This window comes from Aythya fuligula, chromosome 3, assembly GCF_009819795.1.
Source record: "Aythya fuligula isolate bAytFul2 chromosome 3, bAytFul2.pri, whole genome shotgun sequence".
NCBI classification, from domain to species: Eukaryota; Metazoa; Chordata; class Aves; order Anseriformes; family Anatidae; genus Aythya; species Aythya fuligula.
This window is the reverse complement of record NC_045561.1, coordinates 19,035,447-19,049,968: the sequence shown is the minus strand read 5'-3', so window position 1 is coordinate 19,049,968 and position 14,522 is coordinate 19,035,447. Positions and strand designations below refer to the sequence as shown.

The 14,522-nt window shown below is 38.7% G+C and overlaps 1 protein-coding gene across 1 annotated transcript in view; it reads left to right on the top strand.

The window, feature by feature from the left end:
• Positions 1 to 14,522, top strand: part of USH2A (usherin) — a 396,028-nt gene that overhangs the window by 355,772 nt on the left and 25,734 nt on the right. Inside the window, 1 exon segment of the mRNA XM_032183742.1 lies at positions 13,522 to 13,749. Coding sequence (XP_032039633.1) covers positions 13,522 to 13,749 — 228 coding nt within the window.

Genomic DNA, 14,522 nt, shown 5'->3' with positions numbered 1-14,522 from the left:
AAGTAATTCATGGTTAGTTGGTTGGTTGGTTCTGTTTTTAAAGAAGCCAAAGGCAAAAGCAGTAGACTTGTGAGGATAGTAGTCTGAAGACATCCTAAGTACAACACTTGGTAGCAGTTTACATACGTGTAATCTGCATTAGGGAGGAAATAAAGTCCCATTTATGACTGTCCCATCACAAAGTACAAGTATCTCCCTCTGCACCTCGAACTTAAGTTACCAAACTTAAGTTACCAAAATTAAGGACCAAAGTTATAGAAAGGCATGACAAATGGGATGTGGAATATCTGGGTGTATTGTACTCTCCTCACATGCACCCCGTAATGGATGTATTTTATTGTTTAACTGTAAAAGCTATATTGTAATTTTAAATCCATTCCTTTAGCATTCATCAAATAAAGTCTCTGTCCCTCCATCAGCATCTGACTTGCTGGAAGATTAGGAAGATATGAGCTCATTAAACTGCTTTATGAGTGTCAAGAAGAATTATAAGGATGGAGAGAAGGTTGTTTCTTGTGAAGCCCTGTCTGAAAGAACACCCACCAAAGCTGCTACCAGATTCAGAGAAAAAATTTCTCACCCTATTATCAGGTGCCATGTTACAGACTTTAGGCCATCAAAGTTTATCTGTTATGCCTCTGGCAGCTGCAGGCTGCTTTACTCCCTCCACCAAACCTGTGGAAACTGCTTCCTCCTCCCTTCCTTTCCTTTCACAAGCCTCCCTTTCTAAGAACGTGTTGACAGACTGTGACCAGTGAGGTAAGGAGCAAGAATTAACTCCCATCGTGAGGGTCTACTAGAAAACTTCTTCCTTTTTTAGATGTTTTAGGTGCTGTTTCTACTTCCAGTTACTCTGTGGAGTCCTTACAACAATCAGGACTCCAGTCAGGTTATGTTCTTTAATGGTCTTAAATTACTGAGGGCTGTGTTGGTATGCAGACAAAGCATACACACACTTTGTTTGGGAAACAAACACAAACTTAGATGCCCTCGATGCCCTCTTAAGACAAGCTATGACTGCTGCAAGAGCCACAGGTGGACTTGCAGCACAGGATCCTCCCCTAAGCCCCTAAGCTCCTTGGCTTTGCAGCTGCAGGATGGTTTTTTTTTTTTTTTTTTTTTTTTTTTTTTTGTTTGTTTGTTTTTGTTTTTTTTTGTTTTGTTTTTTTTTTTATAACAAACCCATGGCTGCCTCCCTTTTTACTTTATGTAGAGCAAGTGTCTTCTAAACACTTCTGTGGTCACAGAGCACTAATGTAGTAAATGATGTTACTGCTGGGGTATGGTCCAGCTGAATGAGACACCTGGAGTGCATGTTGTGTGTGCCAAAAGGTCTCTGAGGAGTCGTATCGTTGTAACGGGAAGATGAAGAGAGGCACCAGTATCTACTTAATCTACTAGGAAACACTGCAAATCATTACTCATTTTGCTTCTGTATTTTTCTCCAAGTATTTTTATATGAAATCCATTTACTGCAAGTTTGAATGCATTGATTCTTTTTTTCCCATCCCAAGCTGAGTTCCTAGCCTGAGCAGAATCCTCTGTGCACTGCAGAAACACTATTCTGGTGGCTGCACAAAAGCACCAAGTTTACAATTGTCTCACAAAATCAGAATTGCAAATGCAGATTTAATATAAAAAGAGTGAGGGAAGTAGATTCCTTGCAGTGATAAATTTTCTGTATTCTTGCTATAAAGAAAACTTTACTGTGCACAAACAAAATGAATGAAACTTTGCAGAGTTCTTACATTTCAATAGGCTTTAAAAAAGAATTAATGAGAAATCTGGAAGACGTCTTCACAATGGAAGTGAAGTATTATTCTTGTCATTATGGCATCATAAAATTATTTTTTATTGTTTTCTCTTCGGGGGCTCAAGTCAGATGATAATTTAGATTTTCTCTAATGCTAGTCTTTGCTAGAAATGCTAGACCCAGGATGTACCAATAGATCATTAGATTTATACTATAGCTGTAGCTTAAGACAGTGACATATTTAAGTGCTGTGCTTAATGTTACTTGAAAGTCCTGGCCTAAATGACTGAACAAAGACAGTGCAAATGAGAAAAAGAAAAAACAGGTAACACAATGGCTTTAGCTGTATTTGGTTTGGTGCTCAGTAGAGTACCCCCTTTGAGTACAAATTCAGCTGAGAACACATGGCTTTAAAACAGAACATCTCTGAGACAAAAACTTGCAACAGCTCTCCAGTGTACTGCATTTTTCTGACTTTCTGGCTCCATGTAGAATCATCAAACACTTTCAATTTTTTGTTATCAAACTCCCATAATGATATTTGATTTGAGGGTGTTAATGGAAGTTTTGGTGCTCCTCCATGGGCACTTCATGGGCTGCAGTCTCCTTCAGGTCTTATCCACCTGCTACACCATGGGCTCCTCCATGGGTTACAGTGTGGAGATCTGCTCTGGTGTGATCCTCCATGGTCTGCAGGTGCACAAGCTATTTCACCATGGTCTCCACAGCCTGCAGAGGGATCTCTACTCCATGCTTGGAGCACCTCCTCGTCCTCCCTCTTTCTTCATTCACTTTGGTGTCTGCAGAGCTGCTGCTTTCACATTTTTCCTCTCCTCTCACTGCTGCTATGTAGCATTTTTTTTACCCTTCTTTAAATACCTTATCACAGAGGAACCACCTGAGATGCTGGCTGGCTCAGTTTTGCCCAGCAGTTAGTCCTTTTTGGAGCCACCTGGAACTGATGTTGTCTGACATGGAGACAGCTGCAGATCTCTGCTCCCACAAGCTACCCCTTCAGCTTCCCAGCTACCAAAACATTGCCACATAAACTCAATACGCTAAAGTATGGAAATCAGGGGATCGGGGATGTTTTCTTCAATGTTATAGGTTAACTAAACCCAGTCTGTGTTCTTGTTGAATGCTATCTACATACACAGTTTTGGTCTTCTAGGCATGAAAACCCAGATTCAGGAGCCTTGAGAAAGCATAACAAAACTTCAGTGGATTTTTGAAGTGATTTGGAAGAGCTGCAGTTTAACTTTTGAAGCTATAGTATTTTTTTTTACCTTAAGAAGAAAGAAAATGTTGAGTCTTATGTGAACTTAAGAAAAAGTTGCAGCTTTGACCTCTAAAAAACTTATTTTAGATTGCTAAAGTGGGCTAGGCTGTCTAATTTGTTCTGAGAGTGAAGCTCTCTGAAGGTCTATTCAGAACAGAAGCTAAACATAAGCATCTGATTTTCCTTTGGAGAAACCTCCCTTTCTCTGCACAGACTACAGAGAGATACTGGGGACACTAGCTATGCAGGATCTGTGTCTAAACGTAGGAGCTGTGACAAGTCTGGTCCAAAATGATTAAATTCTACTAATTTATTTTTGGATTGCTCACTTATAACACACGTACGTGCATCTGATCAATAGATGATAAGGTGAAACTAGTGGATTTACAAGTTAATATGCTGGAGTCAATAACTTGCTGTAAAGGCACTCTCAATTCTGGAACTAGCACAATTTGTTTTGTACTAAGCTTTACTATATACCTGTTGGCTTAGTGATTTATTTAAATTCCCTAAGTAATTTAAATATCCAAGGAAAATAAAGAATCTGAACGAAACCCTTTTTATTTCAGTAGTTATCAAGTAATCTTTCAATAGTTATGTCTTTCGTCTCTTTCCTGATTAGTCACAAGTAGCTCAGACTTCTCATTTGGCAAAAGTCTTGCACTGAGAAGCCCAAGCCACACTGGAAGGGTCTTAATGGATGTATAAAAACATGAAAAGACATAATCAAATATTTAGTTTTATTTATGTATTAACATTTAAAAGTAATGCCAGCTAGCTGCTTTTCCTGTTAACTCTGTAGCAGTTTTACCTGTCTGCTTTTGTGTGTATGGATATGAATTTAATGTCAGTGTGTGTGCGTCAGGAGGCTTAAGTTAGGCCTGTGTCTGTATGATCCTAGGAAGATCCATCTGGAAGTTCATCTATCCACCAGGTTCACTTGGTTTCAAGACACTAAACCTGTAAGCAGCCTCTCTTTCTGTTATTTCACAAAGCTGTACAGCCGCTTTTTCTTCTTGTTGCCATCATTTCATCTCTTCTCTTGGTGTAGAGTTAATTCTGAGTCTTCATATTACTGTTAATGTCAGCAGCAGCAGAGTCCATGGTAGCTGCAACAGCAAAACAAGGTTTTTGTTCCTCTTACCATTGGTCTCATGGGCTATTCAAGCTACTTGTTGAGGTTTTCTACTAGCACCAGTAGGGGCAGGGACCCTCTGCAGCAACGCCCTCCTCCAAACTTCCTGCAGGTGCAGGAAGGAAGGTGTCAGACTGCTGCTGAACCTGTCAGTATTTATATGGGAAGCTGTGCTTTGCTGAGGAGTATGGCCTCAAAGTGTACACATAAATATATGTCCAATCAATATCCTCTGCTAATACTCAAAAGAGTATAGGCTGAGCTTTCCCCTAGCTACAGGAGAGTGAGCGGGCATCCCAATCTGCATAAGCCACTTCTGGCCTTCTGCTAGGCATGAGTGTCAAATTGAAGGGTGAAATTTTAAGTTTAGCTACAGATTCAGACTAATCATTGGCCTTTACAATGTAGCCCTAAATAAATTATTTCTGCTTAACTTTTATTATCTCTCAGAAATGATAACACACATAGCAGGAAAAGTTGGAATGAAAAGCACGGACTGTTTGGTACAGGGCAGAGAAAAAAGAATAAAACAGTGGGAAGTAAAAACCTTTTAGTCTCCTTTAAAATGTTGCCTTTATTTTCCATTGTGTTGGCAGAAAGCAGGGATTTAAAGCTGTGAATTGCCTTGAGGCTGTGTTATCTTCCTCTACTTAGCAGCAGTTAGAACTGCTCTTTTTGCAAGTGTTGGGTGAACGAGACAAGGACTCAGAATGATTGAGAAAAGGGAATAAAATAAGCCTGCACTTAACAATAATATGACACGTCTGCTGTACCTGTGTAAAATGGGATCTAAAACAATCATGATAGTTTCCTGAAGCTGCACACAGTAACACAAGGGGATATTCTGAGACTTAATTAATTAATGCTTGTAGCATGATGTGAGATCCTGGGATGAAAAGTCATATATAACTGCAAAGTCTTAATTTTATGGAGCACAACTGACATTCAGTGGCATTTTCAAGGAAACTGTTGTGGGAGTTCACCTGCAATCTGCATTAGGATTCAGATTGTCCTTGTACAAATCCCCGTAAAGATTTTCTTCAAACTATTTTTTTTCCTCTTTTCATTTCTTTTTCCCATTATGGCTGTTGAGCTGTGCAAAGAAAAAAATGGTAAATATTTTTTTTTTTTACAGAGGAAAATCGTATGCACCATACATAGTCTATGCACCTATATAAACCCTATACAGCAAAACCATAGTGAACGTTTTCACATTTTACAGAAAATAACAATCACATGATACTATGCCCAGTTTGTTTTAAGATCAGATGAGAGAAGTTTTAAAGAGTCCAGAGACACTTATCTTTATAATATCATATATGATGTAATTTGAAAGGAGCTAAGGAAGAAGGCTTATGGCACAGATATATGTTGTCATGAATGTCCTAGAAAGGCAATGTGAATGCTTGAATAGCAAAAACTTCAAATAAAACCAGAAGGCAAAACATTTGATAATGACAAGGGCACATTCTTTCTACAGTGAAGCAAAACTGATTGCCACATGATACCTCGAGATAAAAAGTTCAGGTGTACAAAGTATCCTTTTTTATGGATAACAACAAAAACATTCATGGTTTCATTGCATTGACTTAAAATTATAAAATTGTGTGCAACACTTGCCATTCTGGACATCGATAGAAAAAAAGGTATGAGGCTGGGAAAACACGAGCAGCACTGATACGGCAGTCCCAATTGTGTTCGTTCTGACAAAAGCATCACTCTGGCCAATAAATCAAATTATTAGGAAAACTATGACATTAGCATCCTTTATACTCAAGGGATATAATTCCCCTACCACTTGCAGGTTTGAGCCCTTAGGCTCTAACCACTTTGTTAGAGCAGCCATGGTTTTCCTTTCTCATGCCATGGCCACAAATGGCATAGAACAAAAGCTGGAGGAACACTGCTCCTCCATGTTCACAAGCAGTAGCACCATGACCTGTGGTATTGCCTTAAACATACTCCTGGAGTTTGTCTGTGTGAATGTATTGGTTGTAACTGCAGAGGTATAAACCCCAGCCAGAGTTTGTGCTTGCCTTTGCCAGCCCTTCAGCTTCCCTGAGGTGACATTTCTCTCCCAGGTCACACCCAAAGGGTGATTCTCCTTCCTCTCGTAACCAAGGCAGACTTGACACGTTGCCTGTTCTGCAGTGTATTGATGAGTACGTGCATATTCCAGATTAAGCATGCAACTGTTTTTCATTGGGCTTCAGGTACTTTTTCTCATATTTTTTTGAATCTCAAATAAATATATATATATATCTTTTTTTTTTTGCACCATATCGCCTCTCTTATGTGCCTCTCTTATTTTGAAGAGAAACTTAGTCTTTCTTCATATCCAAAATTACTATTTAAAGCAAAAAGTCTCACTCAGTGAAAGTAAGGATTGCAGATTTGAACTAAACAAAGCAAAGTTTGAGGTAAGCAGTCCTGTCAGGTATTCAGTTTTTATCTTTCTGTCTCCATCACTTTCTCATTACAAGGAATAATAAACAGTTACAAGTGAAAAAGTGTGGGGAAAAAATCCACGAAGGTGTGAAACTATTGGCTTACTATACAGTAGGTCTTGTGAGTGTTGCAAGAGATAAAATATTAATGTTAGGAAAAAATGTTGACATCACCCTCTAGACAGTGTCTGTAGTGAAATGTCATGTCATTGATATTTTGGCTTATCTGACTTATTTAGTCATGCAGAAAAATATCTTTTTTGATTTCAATAGTTCTTAGTATAAATTAGACAAATATTACAGCTGCAAATACATTTTTGAGAAGATGGCACTCAGTGATGTTAGATGAATTTTAAATAAGATGTTTGCCCTTATGTTAAAAAAAGAAAAGAAAACCTTACAGAAGTGACATGGAATGGGCTACTGAAGTGTTGACTTTGCCCAAAGAGGTTTTTTTTTGAAGTTTTACCATACGACGTGTGACATTGCTGGTGGTTTAAAAGTGTACTACTTCCAAAAAGTCAGAACAGTGACAGAATGCAGCTGGCTAAATGTACTTGGAGTCATTCTGCTATGCAATGCCTACTCGTTTTCTTTTTGGTGCTTTATTTTCAAGTCAAAGCTGGGGACAGCGGTTCCTGCTGAGGCTGCAGCACGTCCCCAGATGTCCAGGTGTGCCAGGAAAGAAAGCTGTCTGCTGTGAAAATGAGCACCAGCACCACTCGACAGATTCATCTGTGTGCAATTCACAGTTCCTCACATGCTCTGCCAGGAAGCAGAAAAAGGAATTGCAATGTAATACTTGTACATCAGGTATTAATTGTTGTGGTTTGCAGACTTCTTTAAACTTCTTAGATTACTGCTTTTTCTCAAGGTTTCTCACTGGCATAGTCTGCAAACTCCTGTAGGAGTATCGACATACAAAATCACTATTATGTGCTGAGTGGAACAGGGTAGGCAAATGAGTTTTTTATTAAATAAAAAGCTGTTAGCATGGTACTCCTAAGAAAGGACAGGCACACAGAGTTGCAGGGTAACCAGCTAGTGTTATCTGATGTAGATAACACTACCATTGCTTTTAAAAACAAATAAAATAAAAATCTCAAAGTTGAAACAAACAAACAAACAAACAAACAGAACATTTAAGTTTGTCAGGAGTCTCAAGGAAAGAATATTTTATGAGCATGTAATCGAAGCCTATGTTTCAATGAAGACATTTCCTGGCCTTTTTGTGCTTTATTTTGTAAAAGAAAACTTCTATTTAAAAAAAAAATAATTTGCTAAATAAAAAAGCAAGCTCAAATACAATGAATCCTTTAATATAATTTGCTAGCCACTGCAGAAAGAAAAGACGGCATTGACCCATCTCAGTCTGGGAAAGAATGATTCCCTTTTCATCTCAGCCAAAGACAATTTGGAAGAATACTCCTTTGACAAAAAAATATTTAAAAATTATTTTACATTTACTAAGTTACTAATGTAACTTCTGGTTTTGCAAACTTAAACAATTTTTTTAATGTTTATTTCATTTTCTGTTATAATATTTGCTTTTTATGTGCTATAATAATTTACACATAAAAATCACCACCAGTGTAGTACATGTTACTGCTGTTGAAGGGTAACATCAATTTTTAGAGTAATGATTTAAAATGAAAAATAGGTGTTGAAAGGCACTTTTAAAATTCTAAAACAAAATGCAAAGAAGTTCTTAAAATGTAATTTTTTTGAAGTGAATGTGCTGGTTTTACCAAATACCTTAATGAAAAATCTAAAATTATTTTTTACACAAATGGGGAGGAAAATATATAGTGCAAGATCAATTTCTGGTAAAATGGAATTTCTGGTCACTTTTAGGCAAGATAATTTCTGACAAAATAAGTAACACATTAGTTTCTGTTTGCTTTACCTTTAAGATTTTTCAGTGCTATCTTGGGAATAATTTATATTCCAGTCCACACTGCTAGAGGAAGGAGTGGAGTCATAGATTACCTGTGTATCTGTAAGTTATATCCTTGTGAATTTAAGCATAAGGCTTTAGGCCTAGAGTAGATTTTAAAAAAGAAAAAAAAATGTGTACATGATACAAGCATGAGAAGGAAGGCAACCCAAAGGGTAAGTTAGGGGTTGCAAATGAGTAAGAATTCTGCAATTATGAGGGTTAAGGCAGGGGCTAAGAAGTACGCTGGGAAATAAGCATTAACATCAGAGGTTCATCAAAGTGGAAGTACTCACAGTGCTTTGCAGAAAATGGAAAGGATCCAGATAAGTTGGGGAACTGGCAAAACAGATAATGTCAAAGGTGAGGATGAATTGAGGATCTTCCTAAAACCCAAAATATTCCCAGCCATTTCTATCACTTGTAGAGGAATCCGTTTGGATTCCTTGATGGAGAAATTGAAAACTCACGTTGAAGAATGGTTGGACTAATGTTCTGAATACTAGGAGACCATAGGTTCCTCCTCCCTTATCCAGGGAGAGTTCAGCATCTCTGCTTGTATAGAAAAGGGAATGTCACTGTGAATTACCTTTTCATTATTTATGGCTGGGAGTTATGAAATAACAAGTTTGGATTCCTGTACCACCAGTACCATAGCACTGTGGTCGTCTCCAATGTCACCAAGTTTAATTAGAGACTCACAGAAAAAATGAGTTAGCTTTTCCATCAGATATCCAAGATACCTGCTGAATAGGGGCTACTGTACCAAGAGACAACACGGAGAAAGAAGAAACCAGAGCCTCACTTTGACACAACTGTGTGATGACTTGCTGAATGTTGATGACCCCTGAAGAGGTAGATACCAAAACTACATGTTGGGCAGATCTTGAGAGGTTCAGGGTTCTTCTGATGTGACCATCAGGTTTGGAATGCGTGCCCTGAGACCTGGGCACCTGGGTAAACTGGCCTGCCTTGAAAAAAAGAGGAAAAGCCTGAGTGACAACACTGGAAAGTGCTTCTTCATCAGATCAATAGATTCAAAGATGACTAGGTTGTGTAGTTTTATGCAGTTTAAACATTTGTGCAGGGAGTCCACCTGCAGAGAGTATTATTGACAGCTGCAGATCAATGCTAATTTTTGATCATTTTCAACCTACAAAGACCTCTTGACCCTGTTGCCACCTTAGGGGCACTTCAAGTAGTCAGCAGCAATCACAGTAGGCAGTGTAAACCTCTCAGACTCCTGACAGCTGTGCAGCCTTTCCCGTGCCCAGGAGGACCTGGGCACAAGGTGGTGGGGATGGGCAAGCACCTCGCATCCTGGGTGCTGTCGCCTTTGAGCAGCATGAAAGAGTATGCTGATCTGCTTCCAGACTTTAAGTGACTTCTGTGCTCATGAATTTAAAAATAAACAAACAAAAAAGGCAATCTGAAGCAAATCTTGCTGGATATATTATTCATGATTCATGTTCTCTTGTTTTACTCTTTGAAAATGTGTTAAAACAAGGTTTTGTTTTAAATAACTTTTATCCTAATTTACAGTTAGAGCCGTGGAATTAACCAAGGAGTGTGTTTGTTGTTGCTAACAGCTTATGCTGCCACTGGCAGCGTGTAAATCATTTTACACAACAAAAGCAAAGGTGCTGTCTTGCATTGAATAGTGGAGATGCTGTCAGTGCCACCAAAGAGAATGGGACAAGCCTAGGGATGGTTCACAGCTGGGCTCTGGGCTGCAGTATGGGATGCCTCAGGAGTCCATGTCTGTAATGTCTGCTTTAAAAGAATGGGCCTTACAGGAGGAGTGTGAGAGTGCACACACTTAAATGTTTGCTAGGTTATTCTTAATTTAATGGCTGAATGAGTGAGACTGCTTCACAACAGGCGACAGAGAAAGGAGGGCTTGGGATTGCAGTCCATGGGTTTTCATGGTCAGTCAGTCTTGGGCTACAAACATCTTAATGTTTGCATTAAAATTTTATTTTGTTGGCTTGCTTTTAATGGTAAATGAAATCTGTCCTGTTAGCAGTGTGTAAACATGGGATATATGAGTTCATGGCTTTGCAAACAAAGACTAGGAGAATATTCCATGCAAGGATTGTGATCCTGCGCCTGTTTAAGTCTGTGCAGCTGTCCATTGAAGCCAAAGGGCTATCCTTTGCAAACTGTTGTGTTTTTTTTGCTATTTGTATTTTACCATTCCAGCAGGCTGGTATTTCTAGGCTAGAATACTACATAATTCTTAAAAATAATCATTCAAACTGCCATCCATCCTCTTTTTAGGTTCAGCCTCTGAGCTGAGTAAATTCACAGATGGCAATGGCAGCAGAGTAGGGGGAGAAAGCATGGCTTCGTTTTCTGGGAGAACGTCCCCTGAGCTTACTTCAAAACCAAACAAAACAAAAATACATGTAAATCGTTTGCTCTTCAAGAAGTATCTATAGGAGCCAGGGATAAAAGTCATCCCTGGAAGGAATGGTTTAGCAGTCTCCAGAGAACACGGTGAACTGCAGGCAAGGAAATCCCTCCATCCTTGTTTCATTTCAAAGGGTGGCGAGGATTGTAAATAATTAAATCTTAGGGTTTACTGGGAAGACTGTACAGTGTGATGAAAAACATGCCATTTTTCTGTTTAAAAATAATAAAAAACAAGTGTTTTGCAGCACTGTTGTCAGAAAAGCCCACCCTGATCATGGAGGTGATAAGAAAGCTGGGCCATTACTTTTTGCACAACGTTTGTAATGATGTGTTTGTACCTTCTGAGAGTCCATGTGTAACGGTTCAGGGGCAGTAATTTAATGTGGCGTGCTCCCTTCCTCCCTCCTCCACCCTCGAACCATGGAATGTAAATTTTAGTCTTTTGAAAGTTCTGTTTTGAAAACCTAATAGATAACTGTCCTCATAAAAACTATTAATACAGACCACATCCAATTGTAAAGCTAATTTTAATCATGTTTTGTGCCAACATAATTTCTGATGCCAGATTTTTATGCTAAGCATGAACTTCAATACGAGCTCTGTTCTTTAACCTGCAGTTCATAATTTTGCATTCGGCCTTATAGGTTTTTGGCTATGGCAGTTTGAACGCTTCCACTTTCAAAGATCTAAGCCATAAATGTTTATTAAAAGAATCTATAATGAAATCAGTTTTGTTATTTTTTTAATGGCTGCCTTGAGTATGTTGGATGACTGAACGCACATTGTTAATCATTAAGCACTCATGTTACAAAAAGTGTTTGATAGTATTGCCATCTAGGGGCTGAACAAAATTCTCCATACTGAAATAAACTGTAATTGAACAGGTGCTGCTATTGACAATATACATATGTTTTTGTTTTATAGCCCACATGCTTTCCATGTTTCTTATGACAAAAGATATCTCTAAATGTCCCACAGCAGCCAGAGCTTTTTTATATATAATCTGTTCGAGGTGATTGCTATTTGCATTTGAGCTTACGCTTTTTTGGCAGTGATGACTGGGAATTCCTAACAAAGAATTATACTTTTTTGCATTATTAATCTTGCTAGTGTTTGCCCTGTTTAACAGAAAAAGGAATCATTTATCAGAAAAGTATGTTTATAATCTGTACTTGTGGCATCTTCAGCTTTAATATTCATAATGGTCATTCAAATGCTGTGCTATATTTATCTAAAAGACTAACTCATTGTTGTGAGGAAATAACTATTTAAATATTGATGACCTAACTTTTAATATTTAAAAAAAGAAATTAATATTTCTTTAAAATTTGTTTCTGAGTCTGATCGCCTAACAAATGTTTAAATATTAAACGATTCTAAGTGTTAGCATTTAACAACTTAATACAACTTACTGAAGGAGGAAAATTGACTGTAGCTTTCTGCCACATGAAGGAAGCTGAATTCCTGCCCTCCCCTTCTTCATATCTTATGTAATTAATGCAAAAGCATAACTGAAAATGGAATTAAAATAAATCAGTGATCAGCGGATACCTTTTCTTGCTGTGATGAGATAAGTCTGAAGAGTCTCGTACTGAAACGTGCCATTCACCTTCTTTGTTAGCTACCTTTCCTTCCATGGCTGTTGGAAGCAGTGCTGCGGACATGTTGCCTTCCTCGGTGGTGCTGAGGGTGGGGTTGCCTCATGCCCAGGCCAGTTCAGATCCTTCTCAGATGCTGTTCGGGGCGAGCCACAGTGCCAGTGGTCCCTTCTCCCCATGGCTGTTCTCCATCCTTCACCCACCTGCATGGCCCTGAGCTCAACAGGGTTCCCATATGGAGGCAGTGGGCCCCGGCTCTTCCAGAAAGGCTTGTCCCTGTGCTACGGTGGGCGCTGTGGGCAGCTGTGTGCCTCCCGTCCAGCCTCTGCTCTGCCTCATGGGCCTTCCTGACAAAGCAGAAATATCAAACAGAGCTTATTCTCTCTCTCTGTCCAGTCATTTTTTTCACCTCACTTTTAAGGGTTTTGTTTTCAGTAAGGAAATGAGATCGTGCTCCTGGAAACACCATTGTCTCTCCAGATTGCAACGCTCTGAGTAACTGGAACATGGTGGCGTGCCTGCCAAATGTCATCCTGCACACGAGATGTGTGATATGAAAGGGTTCTGTAGAGGCAAGAACCACTTGTATACCACATTTTACAATATGTGCCATCAGAGTATCAAGCCCTCTGATACTCTGAGCAAAGCTTAATGCATGCAGAACAAGCACTGAGCTGTTTGCTAGCTGAGGTTTGGACTCTGCAGGACTCCCCAGAATTCAGCTCCAAAGGCTCCACCATAATGATAAATATTTCTGAATTTCCTAAGAGTTTCTTTTCAGGGTTCAGCTATGGAAACCCACCAAAAAAAAAAAAAAAAAAAAAGCTGATAACCAGATGGGGTATTCTGCAAAGCGGTCAGAAGAGACCCAGAGCTGAGACCTCATTTTCCAAGTGACATAAAGCACAGATGCTGATTACTTTTTTAACTAACTCAAACATCTGTATTCTTGCTTCAGGGAACAAAGCATCAGGCTCATTTATTTGGATTGAAACCTTTCACAACATATCATATTCATGTCGTAGCTATAAACAATGCCGGACAGGTTTCAAGCCCCTGGACATCTGTGCGCACACTGGAAGCTTCACCCAGTGGCCTGAGCAACTTCACTGTGGAAAAGAAAGAGAACGGCAGAGCTCTGTTGCTGAAATGGTCAGAGCCTTCCAAACCTAATGGCGTAATTAAGGTAAGCTCTGTCTTGACACTTTGCTTGACACTTCTTTCAAAAAAAAGAAGAGGGAAATGCCGAATATCAAATTAAAACTTTTTTTTTTTTTCTGAAAAGGACTCAGTCAAATGCATTATACTTTAAAATAAGACGGAAGTCCTACATAAGCACAAGGCACTCTGTGAGCACACTCTGCTTGTGGTTATATTCAAATGATAATTAACATTCCTGTGCTACCCCCTGACTGCAAAAGTTCATTTACAGTGAACCAAACTGTTCTTTTAATGGGTAGAAAGCTATGCATGAAAGCTCATTGTCTGAGCTAGCTTTAGCCTTTCCCCTTACTCTAGACATCGCCAAAATGCATTTCTAGAAACCCTGGCTCTGACAGAATGCTGTTCTGAAATTCAGGACATTTTTTAACATAATGGTTTCATCTGATTGTAAACCTGTACCTGCAAACTTTGTTACTACAGTTTTGTTTTGTTTTGTTTTTAGGATTTTTTTGTTGTTGTTTATTTGTTTTCTTTTTAAAATGTTAGTTAACCAGTTTTTAAAGCTATAGTTAGTCTGCAAGAAGCTTTGTGCTAGCTTAGGAAAGCCTGGCAATGAAACTTGGTAACAAACAGGCATAGTGAAAAGTGTCACTAGATGATTTATTACTACATCCAAAATGAAATAAAAAAAAAAGAAAACAGGATGAAATCATTGTTTTTATACCAATGATCTGTTTGTGTGGTGTTTGTTACTAGTAAGGAAGTCAAATACTGGATGGTTGGGTAATAGCCCTT